The following is a 22,634-nucleotide window of genomic DNA, read 5'->3' on the forward strand; positions in this document are numbered from 1 at the left end:
TCTGGGTTGAACCAGCTTAGGCCAATGTTTGTCTGCAAATGCACTAAATTGTGAACCTTGAAATGAGTAGGACTTGTTAAAACATGTTGACACCTGTTAGTGGCCCCTGTGTCCAATCAGTTAACTAGTCTTGTTGACTTTACCTGAGAAATGTCTCCTGAATCTAGAACTTTCCCTGTGCCTCCACTAGCACAACCTTAATTCAAAGCTTTACCATCTCTCTCTTGGACCAAGGCAAACACTTCCTAAGAATCCCGAACACCCCACGTTCTCAGAGTTCCACAAAACAGAGCACACTGCGTCTCCGCACTCCTTGTTACATTGATGATAGAATCCAGCCCAAACACCCAAGTGTGGTTAACCAGCCTTTGAAATCTCTTTCCTGCTATTTTCTATCTCCACTCTCCACATGTTCTTACCACCCTGAACTCCTTTCTCTGACAACGTGGTATTTTCTCACAACTGGGCATGTGCATCCCTTCTCCCCGGCCTGCTTCGCTCCTCCTCCCTCCATCCCCTTGTTTCCTGGACACCTTTCAAGAGCCAGTTCCAATAGCATCTTTTCAACTCCAGCTCTCCATCCTCTTTCTGCTCTGAACTCCCACAACACAGTATTTAGTCCACTGATTGTGATTATATTTACATGTCCCTCCTCCAGACTCAGCGTACACCGCCTGGCTGATAGTGAGCCAGAAATGCTTAGAGAATGAAGCTTGCTTGTCCTCATTTCTATAGCAGTGAATAGATGAATCAGAAGAGATTTCGTTATATTTCATGAATAAAAATAAACTTATCTATACTTTCCTGGGATAAAAGTCATAACCCCGTTCTTATTCCAGGAGCTCGGGCTGCCAAGAATTCCCAATGTTTGCTCCTTTTCCACTTTTTTCTACCTCAAGCACAATTTAATTTTGTTTTCATGATTGTCATCTTTTAAAAACTATTCCCGCCTTGATTTTTTCCGGTTCAAAGCAAGTATAATTTATACTTCCAGTAAATAAAGGACCATGATTGGGTTACTCCGGGCCTGTGAATATATCTCTCTTTTCCAGCTGTATTTCCATTGCTATTATGTAGATTGAAATTCAATATTTTCCTGAAAGTCATTCATTGTGCCTCTCTTTGTTTTCAGTTTGGTTTTATCATTTAATTGAAATAGACAATAGAGGATAGAAAAAAAGCTAAAACCTTGGTTACTTAAACAGAAGTAGGTTTGAGGAGACTTAAATTGGTATAGGCCAAAACCCACATTAAAGACTTTTTACAAATAGAAGGGTGGTTCCTGCAGATTCTGAATGTAAAGCCATTTGAACAGGGGCTAATTTGAAGTTTGCCATGGAATTTTATAAATCCTTTGGTAGGAAGTTAATAACATTCCAACAATGCCCTAAAATAAACGTTCTAATTACTAACAACAATAATAAATAAAAACTTTATTGGCACCCTTAAGTACTTATTTCTGCAATTAACTTTAGGATTCATTACACACAAGTAATTCAAAAGATCATTTCAAATATTCCTACTTATTTATTAAAGTGGGGCTTATAAAAGACCTGACTATTGGATTCTAGACCAAACCAGGACAAGAGTCCCCAAAAGGGCCTTCTATAGAGCTGTGACTCACTATTCACTTCCCTATGACTGCTGATTTTACCATCTTTCCTTTCCATTGACCCTAACCTTGTCGGAGCAACAAAGTTTTATCATCGAATAGTTACCAACCAGCCATTGGTACTGTCACCTGAACAATAAATATGTCTACTAAATATTAGATTGTTGAGCTTGGTTTAGTTGGAAACAGCAATGTGCCGTTGAAAAATAATTTGTAATTCAAATAGCCATTACTTTTTATTGCTGCCTATCCTTTAGTTAATACTAGTTAGCTTTTTTTAATGCTAAAGATAGAAAAAAATCATTAATACCCCAATTTTAATTTTAAAGGCTAATGATCAAATAAACCTTTCTTTCATTTGTAATTTTTTGACCTAGAAAAAAAGTATGGCTTCTAAATTTTGGAAATATTATACTATCTGTGTTTACTAAGGTAGCCCACTTTGTTCTGCAAATTCAACCCATATTTTCAGTGAAGAGGGTCCAATTCAGAAAGAAGAGTGGGATTTCAGTCAGAGCAGAAGAAAACACCTGCTGTTAATCCCAAGTGCACAAGTGGGGGCTGGAGCGTCCGAAGCAGCCCCTGCAGCTGTGTGTGGAGGTTGACCTCGGCTTTGCTTCTGTCCTAAGCTGGCAGGTGCCAGGACGCCATACTGTCTGCTCAGAAACACCCTCTTTTGAGGCAGCAATATTTATTGCTCAATTGTGGGTGCAAATTTTCATGTGTTCATGAATTAAGCATCCTTGCTCAGGGTAAGCTGGCTAAAGAGCTCTAGTTGACACGTGGATTTGGCATGAGTAATTGGACTTTGAGGAAAAGGGTTGTCTCTGTTCCTGTCAAATAACTTTACAAAAACTTTGTCCTTAAAGATGCTGTGTAATCTAACAAGGTGCCTTTAGAGGACTGGTACAATGAGAGATGTGGCCTCTGAAATCTCACTGGCAAAAGCAAACAAAAGTTTAAAGAGAAACCTGGGAAGGGGGTGGATATGGAGGCTAGGGAGATGTCCATAGTAACAGTTGACCTTGATGTAGCTGAATTTTCTGGAGGTCATTTTTTCTTAATGCTAGTATGTGGAAACTGTTTGCCTTAGACACTAGGCTATTTAGCTTTTCCAGGACAGGGACCATGTCTTTCCAAATCAACCTTTCCCAACATATGTGTCCCACCAGTGCTTACAATGTTGCCACACTGTATAGACATTCAACAAACGTGTGTAAAAATCAAAATAAAGTTAACTAACATGCTACTTAAATCAAGACTAGAACCTCGATTGTATTTTTTAAATTTGGTGATATCCTCTCATTATTCTTTTCTTTGGCTTTCATCTGCCCCACCGCAAATAAAATGCTACTTGTATAACCTTAGTAAGCATTTTGCATTTGTTAAAAATAATTGAATAAAGTCCTTAAACTTAATTTTCCAGAGATGAACACACAGACCGTACTCACTAATTACTACTTGATTCACAGAAAACAATAAAAATGTTAAAATTTTATTGAAAACAAAATTTTTTCTCTTTCCTCTTTTAAATGGCAAAATGATTTTGGGGGTAAGAGATAAAAAGGTTTTATAAAGTTGATTCCATTATCTTCGTCCCTTCTCCCCCTCCTCACTCCTCCTCAATTCTCCTTTCTCTCATTTTGAACTTGAGACGTTGCGACCAGTATCTGTGACACCATGGAAAATGCAGTGGGGAGGCATTTTAGATGGCCCTTGTTGAAGGCAGGCACCAGATAGGTATCCTTATTTCTGAGACTCTAGTTCCAGAGCTGCGTTCCAATACTTTGTGTCAAAACCTCTGCATTCAAAGTCACACATACTGGGTTAAAGTCCTGGCTAACTCACAAGAAGCCTAACATTGATAGTCTTTGAGTTTCATTTTTGGTGTCTGTAAAAGGATTTTCATAATACTTTCCTCATTGGATTGTGGAAAAGATTAAATGCAATAACAGGTGCAAAAGTTTTTTATCAATGGTAAAAGATACAAAGCATACGACATGGTGTAGTTATTAGTAATTTTATGATAATTTCACAGCTGTTACCAGAAGGGCCACACAGAGAATGAGAATTTGGTGCAGTTCTTCTGTAGCTTGTACTTAGCAGAAGGAATTGTTTTGGAAGGTGGAGCATTGCTACATTCCCACCTGCAGTGACATAAAGTCTCCACTGGCACCTAGGATGGGGTACTTTGCTAGAACCTGGGCCCATTTCCTGTCCAGCCTTGTCCTTTTTCCTCAGCCCTGCTGAAAATGGAGGTGAGAGAAGGTGAGTCTGAAATGCTCCAGCTCCTCAGGTGGGCTGAAACCAAAACATGACTTTATCTTTAAGAGCTAGAAAAGATAACATAATCAGTGCCTCTAGCATTAGTATTTCTATTCAAAGGTAAAGAAGATCTCAGTGAGGCCCAAGAGTAGACAGCTGCCCAACAAAATAGAAATTCCTGTAAAAAGCCACATATATAACATCACTTAACTTATGACAAAAGTAATACTGTACTATAATGGGGAAAAGGTACATTTTCAAGAAATGGTGTTTGGTTAATTTGATATCCACATTTTTATAAAACATCTTGACTTTTACCTAACATCATACACAAAATCAGTTCTTAATAAATTCAGATTTAAATATGAAAGATAAAATAATGAAGCTTTTAGCTTTTAAACTAAACATAGCCCTCTTTATGACATTGAAGTAGGCAAAGATTTCTTAAGTGGAATATAAAAAGGGACAACTATAAAGGATAAAAAATGTTAAATTGAGTTTTATTAAAATTAAGAACTCAGAGGTATTCATTAAAAACACCTCTAAGAGAATGTAAAGGCAGTAAACAAAGTGGGAAGATATATTTGCAGTAAATATATCTGACAAAAGACTCATCCAAAATATATAAATAACTCTACATCTACCTACATACATATGTACAATGTATAATATATAATAGATAAAGAACTCTAGCAAATCAACAGGACGATTCAGTAGGCCAAGGACAAAAGGTATGAAGAGACACTATGAAAAAGGATGTAAAATGGTCAATAAGTGTATTAAAAGGGAGTTCAATGTACTGATCACTGGGTAAATACATATTAAAACATGAAGCGAAATTACTACATCACCACCAGAATGCCTAAAATGAAAAAGATAAAAAATATCAAGTATTGGTAATATGGGGCAACTGAAATTCTGTACATCACTGACGGGGCTTAAATGGTAAGAATCACTTTGAAAAACCATTTGGTAGCATCTTCTAAAACTGAACATATGTATAGTCTATAACCTAAACAGTTCCTTTTCTAGATATACACCCAGCAGAAATGAATATAATTTTTCACAAAAAATGTGAATTACTATGTTTGTAGCACCTTTTTTTTTTTTTTTTTTTTTTTGAGACAGTCTTGCTCTGTCGCCCAGGCTGGAATGCAGTGGCACAATCTCGGCTCACCTCAACCTCCACCTCCCGGGTTCAAGCGATTCTCCTGCCTCAGCCTCCAAAGTAGCTGGGATCACAGGCATGCGCCACCACACCCAGCTAATTTTTGTATTTTTAGTAGAGATGAGGTTTCAACCATGTTGGCCAGGCTGGTCTTGAACTCCTGACGTCAGGTGATCCACTTGATTTGGCCTCCTCAAGTGCTAGGATTATAGGCATGAGCCACTGCACCTGGCCATGACAATATTTTTATAATAGCCAAGACCTAGAAATTCCTGGAAACAAATGGCTGCCAACAGTAGAATGAATAAGTAAATGATGATATATTCACACAGTGGAGTATTATAAAGCAGTAAGAACAATCTACCACTACACACAAAATTATGGATGAATTTCACGCTAATTAAGCAAAAGAGGCCAGACTCTGTGATTTTATGTGCATAAAGTACAAAAACAGGCAAGCTAATCTATATTGTCAGGGGTCAGAATAGTGGTTACTGTTGGTGGAGGGTAGTGACAAGGAAATGTCCCAACAGGAGCTTCTAACTTGTAAGTAATGTTCGGTTTCTTTAACTGGGTTCTACTTGCATATATGTGTTGAGTTCGTGAAAATTTATTCAGCATATTATGTACTTATGACATGATATGTACAGGTATATATGAACAAACATATATGGTTATATGTTTCACATTCTAATATGATCATAGTTTAGAAACCAAAATTTCTTGTGAAACCTCATTGACAGCTATCTCTGTATTCTTTGAATGAATCTTTCGACTAACCTGACTGATCTATTCAGTTTACAATATCTTTTTTAAATTAAAATATTTTTCTCTTTTTTTTTTCCAGGGCCCTCCTGGTCCAAAAGGTGATAAGGTAAGAAAATGCATACCAGAAATAAAGTTAGTGGAGATCCATATTGGCATGACCTATACTGTGTTATATTTTGATCTTTTTAATGAGCATCATGTATACATTTTGGCTTAAACTGTTATCTCACCTTTCTATTCTACAGGGAGAACAAGGTGATCAGGGACCTCGGGTAAGTTGTGCTCTACCTATCCTGGGCAGAAGATTAGTTTCTAACTCCAAATTTATTGAATGGAAGTACCCCAGCTTCATAATTGCCTTTGTGCCACATGGTTCAGTAATGGCTGGCAAAAATACCATACCACTTGTAAGTGAAAAAAACTAATTAACAATTTGGATGTATTCTGTTGCATTATCTTTACTTGATGCCTATAAGTAGAAAATTCTACAATAGTTAGACATACTGACTAAGGGCCAGAATCACATCTAAGAGTCAATAGCAGCCACCTTGCCAGTGACTGTTGAGTCCTTCAGATTTGCATGAATTGTTTCGCAACATAGAGGCCATATGAATTTCTATTGAATTTGGCCTTTTGCTGCAGTTAAACTTTACGTGCTATTGCATAAATTTTTTTTTTTTGCAGATAAAATTATCAATGCATTTTACATATTTGTTCTTTGCCATAAGTTTGCATAATACTTGTTTGAATTTCTAGCTTTTGTAGATTTTTAAGCACATAAAAGGTGTAATACAATTTAGCACTGCAGGGAGGAGGGAGCATTCTTTTAAGCTTCTCAGATGTGGCCCTTTTAGCCATTATAACACAATGGTGAATGCTTTGTTGTTACCTTGGTAGTGCCAAGTCCTCTACTTCACATCTGTGCCTTATTACCCAAATGTTCAGACATACTGTTTCAATGATGTAGTGGCTCCATTCAACATACCTCTCAATTTTCTCATGTCACTATGCACAAAAGCAAGCATTTAGTTGAATAGAGTAATTTTTTACAGTGGAAAGGCTTATTTAAAACTTTCAGGTTGAAAACAGAAACTATGTAGGTCTTTCTGTAAAATTCACTGTGCTTGGTTGCTTATTAAATGCATTTATACTGCATAGAGATATTTTTGCAAAAGATGCAGTTGATGCAAACTTGAAAGGTTTGTAGTTGCATTATCTCCTCATGTTTCTTAAACTAGATAAGAGTTATGCTCTGATTTGTTATACTTTCCCTTTTGTTCTTCAGCCACTTCTTCATATAGAAATACTGGTTATGCTTCACAGCATTTTGTTTCTCATGGCAGTTACTCTGGCTGATGACTAGCTTCACGCCAAAAGCTCATTTTAGGAGATTAAACACCACGTTATCCACTGTCATGGATGTGAAGAAAATAAGACTCTTATAACCTTAAGTGATTAGAATACAGCCATTTGCTCCGTATGTGGTGATTATTTCACATGACATGTCTCTTCATATCAAGTATCATTTCTTTCTACACGCAATATCAAAATCACTCAACTTCCCCTTTCCAGGTAAGAGGGAAACTGTTTCCATTCTGAGAAATCTTCTTTTGGCAAAGGAAGTGAAGGGTGGTTCACAACTTAGCTGTCATCAGTATGCATGCAGTCCTCATTTTCAAAAAGGTGTGTTGGCTTTCATCGTTACAAAGAGTGATGATTGATTATAAAGCTAGGCCAAATTTTCAGGATGAAACCTGAAACTATCTGAAATTCACCTGGTTTCATGTTGCATTACAAACTAAGACTTGGACCAGGTTCCTTGAAAGTTTGGCCAAAGTTCATGAACTACTTCGACAAACCCAGACTGCCTTTCATACAGATTTCAGCCAGTTTTCACACTGAATGGGGCCAAGTTTCACTCAATTCAGAGCCCATGTAGCATTTCAGGTGGAAAGTGGCAAAAAGTGATCTCATTTTCTTCTGTATTTTGCTTTGTATTGAAGGAATTTGGATTGGATTCCTAATACAGGATGAATCTTCATGGGTACAAATCTAAATGTCCTGGAAGGTAGAGGCGAAAGAGAATGAAAACCCACTGACTCACCTGTCTTTTCTCAGATTCCAAGCAGGTCTCATTCAGTGCTCTTAGAATTTTATAAACATTACTATCTAGTAAGATAGTATTAACTACATATTAGGAAATTGATCATATCAAGATAGTAAGATGAAGGTTCTATATTTCAAAAAACATCAAAAGTAAGAGTTGGAAACATCTCCAATTTTAATGAAAATTAATTTTACCCACATTCTCTGTTTAGGCACAGTATTCTTGCTGATAATGACCAAAGGCTCTCTTTTTTTAAATCTAGAGTTTGTATTCCAATACCCTGTCCATTTTCATCCTGTTGCAGATTTTGAATTACGCTTTTTACCATTTGTTTCCAATAGTTTATTTCTTCCCACAATTAACAATATGAACTCCAAACTCCATCATGTCAGCTCTTTGTCAGGTGAATTTCCATTATGAGACCTTTATCATTTTCTTGAATATTTGGAAGTTTTTTCTCTTTGACTCCCCAAGTATCCAGTGGGAATAAATTAAGCCATAAGAGGTAAATCAAAGCAGGAAAAACTTGAAGATCATATGGAAATTAAGAATGTGAGACTATTTTTAAGTACTTGGACATATATTCAGCAGTATATATTGAGCAGCTACCATCTTTAAGATACTGGGCTTAATACTATAGACACAACAAATGTGTCCACTTATCTCTCTTTTCTACTAACTACCAAATTCGACTTACTTTCATGTTCTTGATTACTTCAGTGGCTTTCCAATTAATCTTTCTATTTCCACTCTTAACCCTGTATAATCCATTTTCTACACAGCAGGCAGAGAGATCACTTGACTTGTAAATTAGATCATGTTACTCCTGTGTAAAACTTTAGAATGAAATCCAACCTGCTGTGCTTAGCTCTTGCCCATTCCCACCAGCTCATCTCACACTAGTCTCCCTTCCACCTACGACACTCGACCAAACTGTCCTCCACTGCACTTTCACCCAACTCAACAGCTTTCCATTTGCCTGGTCTTCTTGTGGTCTTCTTGTGATTGGGTTCTTCTTATTCTTGAAACTTCATATCAAATATCACCTCCTCTGAGAGAACTTCTTTAACTACTCAATCTAAAGCAGAGATTATTCTATCTTGTTTATGTATTTACTTGCTCATTATCTATAAAATATGCCCCCCTCCCTCCTTAGATCCTCTATTCCGTAAAAACAAGGTTCTTCTCTATCTTGTTCATACCACCTTCACATAGAATAGTGAATATCCAATAAACATTTGTTGAATGTATGAATAAAATACTGTTATATCATTATGGCCCTCAAGAAGCTGATAATTTCATGGGTACCTGAGTAAGAAAACTGTGTGGTTATATGTTATATGCCTCAAATAGATATACCGAGAGGTGCTAGAAAAGTGAAAATTATTTCATTTTAAATGAGTGCTGGCAACTGTGGAAGAGGTGACACTTGAGCTAGAATTTGATAAATGGGTAATCTTTAGAGGATACGTTGAAGAGCAAGACATTACATATTCCAGGAAGAGGAAATAGTATAAACAATATGATCCAAGTAGAAAATGGCAGGATTTAGTTAAGGAACAATAATATTCCATTTGTGTTTTAAAAAAATGTGGTATACACAATGGAATACTATTTAACCTTAAAAAGAAGGGAATCTTTTCGTTTGCAACAGCATGGATGAACCTGAAGGACGTTAAGTGAAATAAGGCTGGCACAGAAAGATACATAACCGCATGATCTCACTTACATGTGGAATTTTTAAAAGTTGAATACATAGAAGTAGAGCATTTAATGCTGGTGACCCATGGCTGTTGGGGAGGGGTTTTGGGAGATGTTGGTCAAAGGATACAAACTTCCAGTTACATAATAGGAATAGAGTTCTACTGTACAGCAATGTGACCACAGTTAATAACAATATATTGTATTCTTGAAATTTGCTGAGAGTACATTGTGTTCTCACCAAAAAAGATAAGGATATGAGGTAATACAAATGTTAATTAGCCTGAAATAGCCATCACAGCCATCCCATGATGTATACATATTTCAAAACAATATATATATCACAAATATATGTATATATAATTTGTATTTGTCAATTAAAAGTAAGTTTTAAAAAGGACCCTAAAAAATAATATTCCATTTACCAATAAATAGGTTAAGTAAAATATTGTGTCATATAGACTGAAAATTTTGGATTGAAGTTATATTATGGAGCATTTTGAATGTCTAGTGTGGTAGGCATTAGAGAGCCATTGAGAATTTTGAGTAATCTGTGCTTATCTTCTTTTGAGACTATCTGTGCTGATTACCAAATGTTCCTTATAAAAATATTTTTGAGGTCAGACACAGTGGCTCACACCTGTAATCCCAGCACTTTGGAAGGCTGAGGTGGGCGGATCACCGGAGGTCAGGAGTTCAAGACCAGCCTGACCATCATAGTGAAACCCCATCTCTACTAAAAATACAAAGAGTAGCCAGGCATGGTGGTGAGTGCCAGCTGCTTGGGAGGCTGAGGCAGGAGAATCACTTGAACTTGGCAGGCAGAGGTTGCAGTGAGCCAAGATAGCACCATTGCACTCCAGCCTGGGCAACAGAGCAACAGACAGAGACTCGGGCTCAAAATAATAATTATTAAATACATATATATGTTTTTTATATATATATACACACACACACACATATGTATATATATATTTGGTGGTAGTATCTGCTATAGAATACAATTGGAAGAGACTGAAAGCAGGGTGACCAAGTAGACCATGAAACTATGTCACTCATTTAGGACAAGGTGATAAGAATCTAAGCTGTACTGACAATGTCCAGTCCTCAGTGGAGAGGTAAGTGAAAAGGATGAGTTGACTTAGCATGGAACATCAGGTATTGTTGGAGGCAAGGACATATGCTGAGTAAAAAGGTCAGTGTCAGAGTGAGAATTTCAGCGGGGGATTAGGGAGAGAGGTAGAGTGGGAGGTCGTAAGTTGATGAACCAAGAAAGAGATTCCAAAGTGGTCACCAAAATATGGACAAAAGTTCGAATTTCACTGTGAAAGCTAGGATATGAGTTTATTTTTCTCACATAAAAAGAAGTCTGGAGAAGGCAGTTGATAGTGTTATTTATATAATTAAATGGTGTTACTATTGATTCAATGATGTTACTAAGTCTGTGACTCTCTTGGCCTTGTCTCATGATTGCAGGAAGGCTGCTTCAAGTCCAACCATTGCATCTAGGTATATATCAGCAGGAAGGATAGAGAGAGAAGAGTCTGAATCAAGAAAGCAACGTTTTCTCTATGAACTTCTTAGTAGACTTCTGGTCATGTCTCATTGGCTAGGTTGTGTCACACGGTCATCCAAAAGCTGGAAGGGACAAGGGGAATAGGGCTGAAAGGGAAGTTAGGTCATCCAGTCAATAAGGTTTACCACAAGTGCCAAGCAAACACCTGAGTAGACAAAGAGGGAAATCAGGGCTGACACTGAGAGAGGAGCATTTGGTGAGAGAGAAGTCTTGAGGCAGAGAGTGAAAGATGGATCCCGTCCCTATTCAATTTACACGGAGGACCTGTGACCCTGGGTGGAGTTGTAGTCAGGTTAAAGTTTTTTTAAAAAGCAGTCAGGAAGTGAAATGGAAAGATGCTGAGGTGAAAATTTAAGACAAATCTTGAAGCTAATTGGATGTAGGAGATGCAGTTGAAAAAGAAGATTAAAATAGGGCTAACAGTTCTGGCTTGATGCTTGATAAAATAGGTCAGAAGAAAGTTGGGAGGATAAGTGAAAAGATGGGTTTTAATTATGTTGAATTTATGATCTTGATGAGATATTTCATTGGAATAGTGTAACAAACAGAAACATGAGATTAGAATTCTGAGGCAGTGCCATAACTGGAGGTAACTGTTACATAGATGAACTATCACAGAGGGAGAATTGAAATCCTAGAATTTGAAAAACGGTAGGCAAAGAGTAAGAAGAGTACTGCCCTAGAATAGAGCCTTTAAAAATACTCACACGTAAGGAGTGGGATGAGGAAGGAAGGAGTGTCAGCAAAAGAGAGAGCATTTGAAGGTAGAAGTAGGACATTGCAATGTGTGAACACTACAGACAAAACTACTTAAAAAAAAAAAAAAGAGTGGCCAGTGTAATGTTCAGATGAGGTGTTTTAAAAAGCTTTTGAATTTGCTGTTTTGGAGTCATGTACTATTAAAGGAATACATTTTGTTAAGTAGTGAGAGCGGAAGTCAGATTGCAAGACGTTAAAAGGTAAATGTTGACCATCTTTGAATACAGTTGATGGCATATGATCTAATGCAGGAGAAAGTGGGCTAACTTTTCAGCATTAACTTTCTTTCAGTATACATTGAACCAATTTCAGGCCTACAGTTTTAGGTATAATATAACAACCACAAATACCATTTGGTTTTATTCTACGAAGCACTGAGTGTTACATTTCCACAAATGAATGCATCCTGACATAAGAATTGCACTTCCCGCCTTGATTCTTGGGGAGATGTCATTGCAGATTTGCCACTAATCTTTAATTCATTCTTCTAAACACAGTATTTCATTAGGCCTTTAGGCTTAGGGTCAGGATGGTGCTTTATCTGTGCTGTCAGTCACCACATATAGATAAATTAATAGATAATTGATTCTCTTTATTTCGTCCTCATAGCTTTGTATTGCAAAGTTTTGAGGGTATGACTTTACCAAGCTTGTATTTAAGTAGAGATTGCACGACCTGCTGAAAGGAAGTTGTCAGGGATTCCTAGGTTGAATAAGGAAGTTGGACTAGGAAATAAGAGCTCACATAATAATTATAATCGCTGATAGCTTAGTCTTACAACTTGTTGGATACTTTTCTAGGTAAGTTGCACACATCATCTCTAAGCCTTCCTATAGCACAGAGAGAGAGATTATCGGGGGACGGGGGGACAGGAAAAGTAGATGCAGTCGAGTAAAATGATTATCCACATGGGCTGAAGACAGGCTGGACAGGGATCAAATTCTAACTCTACCACTATCTCTATGATTATGATCAGGAATTAAGTAATATATGAAAAATCTGTAATAAGCTCTCAACAAACCGTACCTCCTTTTTCTTCCCATATTTCGTATGAGGAATATGGGGTAAAGTAACTTGCCCAAGTTGACACAATTTGTAAGTGGTACAAATGGGATTCAAACCTGGCTTTCTCAGCTTCTAGTTTGTGCTGTTTTCAGTGAACAAGACTGCTTCCCTATCAATAAGGTAGTTGTTATAAAGTCATCAACATTAATGTGAAATAATAGGGGTTACAGAAATATCTGTTTGAAATAATAATAATAAGGATACTTTTATTGAGTTCCTAAAATATGCCAATCACTCTATGATGTCACACCTTATTTCAACAACCCTATGAAATACTTGCTTTTATTATTATCATTTAATGGATGTGGAAACCAAGACTTAGAAAATTTAAATATTTTGTCCAAAATAATAATCACTTACTGACAGAACCAGAATTTGAACCTAGATATTTACAGATTACATTTTCCATGTGTTCTCTCATTTATCCTCTAAAGTAATGCTGTAAGGTAGTAGAACACGTATTAATATAACCTTTCTTTCTATTTCTTTCTTTTCTTTCTTTTTCTTTCTCTTTCTTTTTCTTTCTCTCTCTTTCTTTCTTTCTCTTTCTCTCTTTCCTTTTTCCTCCCTTCCTTTCCCTTCCCTTCCTTCCTTTTCTTCCTTTCTTTTTTTTCTTTTCTTTTCTTGTCTTTTCTTTTCTCTTTTCTTTTCTTTCTTTTCTTTTAAGACAGGGTCTTACTCTGTTGCCCAGACTGGAATGCAGTACCACAATCATGGCTCACTGCAGCCTCAACCTCCCAAGGCTCAGGTGATGCTCCTGCCTCAGTCCCTCAATAGCTGGGACTACAGGCACACACTACCATGCCCAGCTATTTTTTTTATTATTATTATTATTTTTAGTAGAGACAGGGTTTCGTTATGTTGCCCAGGCTGGTCTTGAACTCCTGGACTCAAGTCATCTGCCTACCTCAGCCACCCTGAGTGCTGGGATTACAGGTGCAAGCCACTGCACATGGCCAACTTTATGATTATTATTCTTATTATTATTTCTGATGAGGATTGAACTCAAGCAGGTTAAATGGCTTGTTCAAGTTCTTTCACATACATTTACCAATGACAGTGTTGGGACTCAGTGCCAATTTCAAATCCTGCTGTCTTTCCACAATATCAAGCTGCCTCCAGATGGCTGCAAGGAACCCTTTCAACTTGAAAATCCCAGGCCTCTGTGAATAAGATTGAAAAAGCTGGGGAACACAAGCATAAATAGGTGGATTTTTTTCTTTGCAATTACGATAGACTCAGTGTATGCAGGCCATGCACTGTCAACCCAACAGAAAAAAATGAATGGATGAATGCCATATAGTAATACTCCCCAAAACATAAATGAATGAATGATTGCCACATAGTAATACCCTAGAACCTGTATATCACTGAGTAATACCTTAGAACTCACTATATGGAGCAAAGAGAGGCAGGGCAATGTTGACCCCCCTCCAAGGATTGTAAGAACACCCAATTACCTCATTATAATATGGATTTTGCTTCTCAACTCAATAGCACCTATTTGAAAATTGTAAATATTATCACATCAGTCTTAAAAAATTTTTAAAAAGAAAATTGCATATCAAGATCTTGCTTATACTTGCTATTAGTAATTGTTTCTCCAGGATAACCAGATGGATGAAATTTGTTTTCTGCTCTTCATAATGCTGAGTTTGCATAACCTATAAGCTATGTTGTTGATTCCACTTTTATTCTAAGTCTCTCTTTGCAAAAAAAAAAAAAAAAAATGAACTTCATTTCTTTATCAGTAACAGAATCTCAATGTCAACTGTAAAAGTCTCAAGACTTTTAATGTTTCTCCTGTTGTCATCTACACCCACTACTGCTACCGCTGTCTCTCTTCATCATTAAAGAGGGATTTTTGTTTGCCCGGTTCATAAGGGCCTCTGCCCTCATCATGAACCATAGCCCTGGAATCACAGTGACACCCAGGGCTTTGATGATAATGGCTCATATTTCTTTTCTCTGTCTTAGTGACTTAAAAACATAGCCTTAAAAATAAGCAAAGCTGTTTTAATATTTAATAATGACTTTTTAAAATGGAATACTATGTTATTCTGAAATTGTGGCAAATTTATTAATCAAACTTAGGCAATAAAATGAACAAACATCATGAAGTTATCTTTTGATTATATATTAATCTTCTAATCAGTTGGTTACCATCACCTTGCCAAATAACACAGAGTCCTGATAAATAGGAGCTTTAGTGGTTATTGGTCTCGACATCATCAGCCAACAGCTGGTTTTAAATGAGTCCTAAGCTCTCACAGTTTCAGTAAGCCACCCAGGAGCTCTGCTTAACTATTTTCATAAAATTCCTTTCTCCTCCTAGTGTATTCGAGTAAATTTTCATAACAGCTGGGACTATGCAAAACTGATAGCATCTTAAAAACATCTTTGGCAAGACAGATTAAGTTCCAGAAAAGGAAAGCATTTAGAAGTTTATTTTATTATCTTAACCTTTGTTGACTTGAATGATTAAACAGATTTTTTGGCTCTGCTAAAGCATTTAGGCCTGGATATTAATTTGATGTTCTTATTTGTTTAACCCTTGCCTTTCTCTGTAGCCTTAATGAATATACTACTCATTGGGTGCTGAATGTATTGCCTGAGAAAAGGGAATGGATATAACACAATGGAAAGAAATAAATTATGTGAAAATTATTTTAACACTTTCCAGATTCAGAAGCTGGCATGGAAACAGTGAGATTATTAAGATTTGCAAATGTTGTTATTATATTTTCTAATCAGAGTTCTCTTTTGAGTGTTCTCTGTCATACTTTGAAACACTGAAAAGTTGTTGCATTGAATTGAACCCAGGAATATTTGTAAATTTGTCCTAATATGGGTCAATTTAGAAAATAACTTTTTTTTACAAACAATGGTAGATGTGTTGACAATATTTCCTTGGAATTCAGTGTTTTGAATTTTATCTCAGAGTTAGTGGTTGAATGGCTGGGCTCATCAAATATGAAAAAAAAGAGAGATTTGGAAAGGATGAGCAATAATGGGTCTACCCATATTATGTCACTTTAAATCTTGTATATATGTCTTTAATGTAAAAGATTATGTAAGTAAATCTATCTCTACGGAATAAATATAGTAATTCAGTTGAGTCAACTTTTATACAAAATATATGAAAGTAAGAAGGAACATTGTGCAAGATGCTTATATATATAAAATAGTATAGTAGTGAAATGCCTGAGATGTGAGCCTTCAACTGAAAATTCTGTTAATGACCACAGAGATATTAAAATCAAAACCAAAGCCAAAATCCAATCCTAAGTACATCCTCTGACAAGAAATTCTGGAAAATGATGCCAACCAGTTTAAATAACCATTGGATTTCCTTTTTGTCTTTTGTGTACAGTGACCATCATATGTAAATAATTATTTGATTATTTACATTATTTTAATTAATTTTATTGTTTACTATTTATTATTTTATTAATTTAATTTAATTATTTACATTATTTAATTATTTAATTAAATTATTTACATTGTTTAATTATGATATGGAAGAAATTATTTACATATGATATATAAATAATTATTTCCATTTTATGGAGTAAAGAGATTTCATTTGTCCACACTTTTGTGCTCATTGTTTATGTAAACTGCAATATTCTTCTCACTTTTTCACGTTACATATATCTCTGGATGTATGCCTTATCTTTTCAAGCTTAAGGGCACTATTTCACATTTTTCTTGAAATAAGTAGAATGACATATTTTAATTGAAAGAGAATATATTTGTGTATGTATATTTAATATTATTCCATTTATATTTCTTTTGTTTGGATTTTTATAAGTGCTGCTTTTTATAAAATATTGGTTAAATAATTTAAAGACTTCCTTGATAAGTAATATATTGATAATCCTCTCTCAAACATGAAACTATACAGAAGGTTTTATTCTTTGTCTTATATTTAAGCAAGCTTATTTTTTACCTGAATCCAAATAAAAGATTTTTAGATTTATTTATTCGTGTAATGTAGAGCTATGAGTTGCACTAATGCCTACAATGGAGGCATATGCTAAAAATGTGAAAGTTGATTTGGGGTTGGTGACTTTCAATATTATGTAGAGAATGTAAGCCTTTTAGTAAATATACTAAAACCTGTATTTGAAATGTTCAAAAAAAATCCAATTTATACTTTAGCTGGTAATATGTATGAATAATGAACGTATTGTGGATAGAAAATACAGCAATTTATAAACAATTTACACTAACAAAATTGAACATTATTACCACCATTATTTTTGTATCACTCCCAAATGTAGAATTATAGTTGCAACTGGAAATATTTGAAGTGGATTAAACAAATAGAAGTCAAGAAAGTATAAAACAGCAGATTTTAATGGTGCGTCACGATTTACAGAAGGGACTGGAGGGCAGGATTATATTTTGATTCTTCCCTTCAGAATGGGTGGAATAATGGCTTATGCATTGACAGATCATGTTCAGGGAGAACAGTTCCTATAGGTCTGAACAAGATGGGTCTCTGGAAAGTCATTTAATGCCAGACAGCCGCATCCTTTCATAAGCATACCTGCACTAATGTGTCCAGCAGCCCCCTGCAGCAGACACAGCCTGTAAATCACAATTGGCAAACAAGACTGGCTTTGTAGGAAAAGGATGTCAGTTGCAAGGCCCTACTTCAAATGTAATTCTACAGTGACTTTGGGGGATGAGGAAGCTTTGCTTTTCATCTCTTAGAAGCCAGTTAAACTTTGCTTGAAAAATGTTGATATTCAGAGAAAACTTTATTGATCACTAGTGGGTTTTATTAGCACAAATGGATTACTTAACACAAACACAGAGAGACAAATAGTGATCATAATAATAATAATAACAACACTATTGGTTTTACAGTTTCACATACCAAGAACTTCCAGGCATTCTTATGATGCTTTATAAGCTTGTGAATTTAGCATGAATCTGATTGACAAAAGAGTCAGTGATGGAAAGGTAGTATCAAAAACCTCCAGTGTAGCATTCCAAACCATCAAATAACTGGTTACATAGGATACTCTTTTCAGTACAGGTATTTTAGTCAGCTTCAGGCCTAAAGTAATTCCTTATAATTAAGAATTAAGGGCCGGGCACGGTGGCTCACGCCTGTAATCCCAGCACTTTGGGAGGCTGAGGCGGGTGGATCATGAGGTCAGGAGATCAAGACCATCCTGGCCAACATGGTGAAATACTATCTCTACTAAAAATACAAAAACTAGCCGGGCGTAGCACTTGTAGTCCCAGCTACTTGGGAGCCTGAGGCAAGAGAATTGCTTGAACTCGGGAGGTGGAGGTTGCAGTGAGTCGAGATCCCGCCACTTGGGAGCCTGAGGCAAGAGAATTGCTTGAACTCGGGAGGTGGAGGTTGCAGTGAGTCGAGATCCCGCCACTGCACTTCAGCCTGGGTGACAGAGCGAGACTCCGTCTTAAAAAAAAAAAAAAAAAAAAGAATTAGGGTAGAGAAATTGGTGGTGGGAAAACAAAAGGAGAGAAAAATTGTCATGGCAGAGTGAGAGTGCTGTCCTGGCTTGAAGCCTGTGGGATGCAATGGGAAATGGCAGGAACCAACTGTAACATTAGGAAGGACAAGAGAACAACAGGTGGTAATTCCTGTCTCATTTGCCATGTCTTCGAAAGAACATGTCAGCCTGAATATTCTGTTTATTGGCAGGGGAAGAAAAATCTAAAGGAGATACAATCAAAATTTTAATTAAGAATACATTCAATTGTTTTCAAAAATATTTTTATACCTTTGGCCTTTCATCAGGCTTATTATTTTTAGAGGCTGAGTTTAATTTACTTAGCTAGACTATTTAAATTGTGGCCCAATCTTGAAATTTCATGCCAAAATCTTGACCTTGTCATCATTGAGAGGAAGCCATCACTTTGTGATATTTCCGGGACTGCTAAAGGGAAATTCTTCCACTGGTGAGGTAGGAAGTACAGAATGAAGGAAGTGACTGAGGGAGTGATGCCCAAGCACAAAACGGAACAGAACAGAACAGAACAGAACAGAACAGAACAGGAGAACCTTCTGAGATGTGCCTTAGTTTGAAGTTGCATATGCTGTAATCATATGTGACTAAAAACCAAGTGGCTAAATCTTGTGAAAGGCAATCAAAATAACACATTTTGGATTGTCTTTTGCAAGATTTATGAATTACTTCTTATATTAAGAATTATCAAACACTTGCCTTTTATAGCCAGTGGTTTAAAATATTGTACTGTATTTCATTCCATATGCTAGTGTGAATGCATTTCAGTTCTCACTGAGAGGAATTAGTCTATCTCTAGGTATATTTTATATACACATATCTGTGTGTGAATACTTACTCATAATTACACTCACCAATAATGTCTTTATGAAGCAGAGTTGTCCATAAATACAGATTCTCCGCATATACAAGATCTAAACATGCACAAATGTGAACCTATTCTTGTTTATACTCTAATTCCTATTAAGAAAAGATAGGTAAATGTTCAAAGAAATCTATGAAGCTTTTTAGATTAACTTGATATATCTTCCTTAGCTTTTTGCACAAAAATTGTTAAGCTCCTCATCTTCTAATTAATTGTTTTTTAAAAAGTATTTTTCTATTCAGTATAGCATTTCAGGGTTAAAGAGAATGTAAATTAACCATAATTTAGTGCTACAGGTTTCTTCTTACATACCTTAACATGCAAGGAAATCATTTTTAGTATTTCTTTGCAAAGTGAGATGGAAGCAAGCACAGTGGAAGTTCTTGATGCTTGCATCAAAGACTGGCTCTGACACGTTTTCAAGGTAATCTTGAGAAACAAATATTTACCTTGACTTCAGTTTTAGAGGAAGCTTGGAGACTAATTCAGGAGACAGATGACTTTTCTTAATATAGCTTTTCTTTCTATCCTGTAGTGGTTGAAGAAGATGGTTCTAGAATGCCAGCACCAAAGCTTCCTTTTAGGAATGCAGACTTTTACATATAAAAGGGGCTCTAATGTAGTCCTTGAATTTAACAGAAGTTATAGCAGCACTTTGTAATTTTTCAGCCTTGATTCTTCCCTATCCTCAGTTCATTTTTATCCTACTGAACTGTGCTTTGAGAACATAGCATTGGAAAGATTTTAAACCACTGGCATAGTTTTATCTCATGTTTTGAACATGAAAAATTACTGTATTTTGTCTTTGTTAACATGGCTTATATGCATGATATGGTAGAAAGCCACTAGCTACAATTTAGCCATTTTTATTAATGTTCTTACATTTCTTTAGTGGTACATCTTTGTTGTTTAAAAAATGTGTAATGTAGTTGACAATCAGTATAATTTTGATGATGAAAAGAATAGTAATGAATATGCTGTCTTTGAACAATCTCTTTTTCTTTCTCTGCCAAATAGATAACTACTATGTTTACATTAAGAGCTTTACCCCACTACACACGTTATTTCATTTTCTGGCATAGATAAACACATTATTTCTAGGTTGACAAAGTGAATTTTCTAAAGGATCTTCTATATTAGGAAACTCTGGAATACAACATTATAAAGCCATTCTATTTTTGTTGCCTTTTTTGTTCAGTACGACATCACTTTTCAGTCTTGCAACCTTTTGTTTAGTAGTCATTTGCAATTATTCAAAAATTTTATGAAAGGAAATGAATTTTGAGGAGTTTCAGGAAAAAGGGAATATCTGGAGATCTACTAGACTTTTTGGATTTGTTCAGAAAGCTAATGTAGAGATTTACAACTTCACCTTTCATTTTACATTTTTAGGCAGAAAAGTCAAACAAAATTGAATTGGAGAAAGCTTGCTATGTCACCAGTACTATGTTGAATGTTAATACTGTAACTCTATACTGGTCTGTGGTATTACTTCCACTTTGGAGCCATGTACTTCTAATAAAATGTGTCAGAGAAGAATGCAGAGTTTGAGTCATTGTATCTACCCAGAATTTTATATTGTAACTGTTACAACAAGTCACAATTTTTAGAATGTGTCAAATGTAATGGCATGTGCCAACAGGGTTGTAGTTTGAGAAACTGTCACAACTAATATGGAATTTCTTTTTAGGGTAGAGATTAACACCTTTGGTTGTAGTAGGGAAAAGGAATTCAATGTCTTTTTTTTTTCCTGTTATTGGAATGTGTTCACTATTTGGTGCAATATTCCTTCTATATTTTAAATTAGTAATTCACAAAGGAGCAGATTAGAGGCTGCAGACTGGTAGCCTGTGAACCAGATTTTGGTAGTAGATACATTTCATTTTTCTTTCCCAGATTAGTTGCTAATACTGGGTGATTTCATATAAATCTTATTTAAAGTTTTCTCTTGAGAAATGTAAAAAGCTGGCACCATTGAGTTTACCTTCCTTTTTAAGGAAGGTTGGCTGAAGGTGAGTGGAGTCTGTCTGCTTCAGGTAGGACACGCATTTTGGATTATCCCCGGTGACACCAAACCTGTTCCATTTACTTACATATGTGTGCAGTTTCTGTTAGCACTGAAGTTTGCAACACCTGGATTAGATATTAGGATGATTTTGCTTTTGATGTTATGATGACAAAGTCCATCAAAATATACAAACACATAGATCACAAAACAATTAATTATGAATCATTTACTTTCTATAAAAAGAGGCTATAATAGTTCCTTTAACATAATTTACATACGGTTTGTTTTAAAATTATATAGAATTATTTTTATACTTGTGGTTTTCAGTCTATGGTACTGTAGAATTTTTATTAGTATACCAGTCTGCTCAAAGATTAAAATTAGTATAGTTCAAACTTGGTAGTTTTGCATCAAGATTCCAACAGAATTTATGTTATCTGCAAGATTTTTTGTTTAAAATATAAATTATAGAATAACAGAATTTTTAGAAAGTTAGCACAGTTGTAGACAGAATAACTGTCTTTAAGTAACATGTAAATAATGTGAAAAAGATGAATTTTAGTCTTTTAATTGCGTATGTTTAAAATTAGAAACACAGGAGACTTTGAGGGGGAGAATTTCAGAATCACTCCTTTAACAAAAAATGGGACTCTAAATTTCAGAATTTCCTAGAGGTTTTTTTTTTTTTTTTTTTTAAATGTTGGTTTATCACCTAAGATGATCTAGCTTAGATATCTTATACTTCTGTAAACACCCATGTTTTAAGTTATTATATGTACTTTCTGGGTTTTGTTTGCGCAGTTGGGTTAATGGAACATTTTCCCTTGTAAGTATTTCTAACAAAATTGCCCTGTTGAGGCATCAATGAAGAACAAGATCATGAATTGTTTGGAGTTGCCCCTTATGGTTGTATTGACAAATCTTAAGATGAAGAACTAATTTGGGTCAGTATTATTCAATTCTTTTTTCTTTGTGTCCACCTTGATATAAAACTAAATTGAAAGTTAATTTATCTGACTGCAATAAATATAGAATTTAATGAGATGGTCCAGAGGTTAAAAAATAAAAAAGATAACATAAATAGAATCCTATATGGTAGATTGTATTTCCTTTTATCGGAAAGAGTTGAATGCATCTGAATTTTTTTTTTCTTATAGTGTTTTAAACTATTGGGTAATATAGGAGGTCACATTTTGCTTTTTATTAGAATTAAAAATGGTTTGGCAA

The 22,634-nt window shown here is 35.5% G+C and overlaps 1 protein-coding gene across 29 annotated transcripts in view; it reads left to right on the plus strand.

The window, feature by feature from the left end:
• COL25A1 (collagen type XXV alpha 1 chain) overlaps window positions 1–22,634 on the plus strand; it is a 505,896-nt gene that overhangs the window by 331,254 nt on the left and 152,008 nt on the right. For all 29 annotated transcript variants that reach the window (XR_001902741.3, XR_647184.4, XR_647185.4 and 26 more), the window contains 2 exons: window positions 5,893–5,919; window positions 6,059–6,085. Coding sequence is in view for 25 of the 29 variants with exons in the window: in XM_021938695.2 (XP_021794387.2) it covers window positions 5,893–5,919; window positions 6,059–6,085 (54 nt within the window). In the remaining 4 variants the exon portion in view is untranslated. The remainder of the gene's footprint in view (window positions 1–5,892; window positions 5,920–6,058; window positions 6,086–22,634) is intronic.

This window comes from Papio anubis, chromosome 3 (genome assembly GCF_008728515.1).
Source record: "Papio anubis isolate 15944 chromosome 3, Panubis1.0, whole genome shotgun sequence".
Lineage (NCBI taxonomy): Eukaryota > Metazoa > Chordata > Mammalia > Primates > Cercopithecidae > Papio > Papio anubis.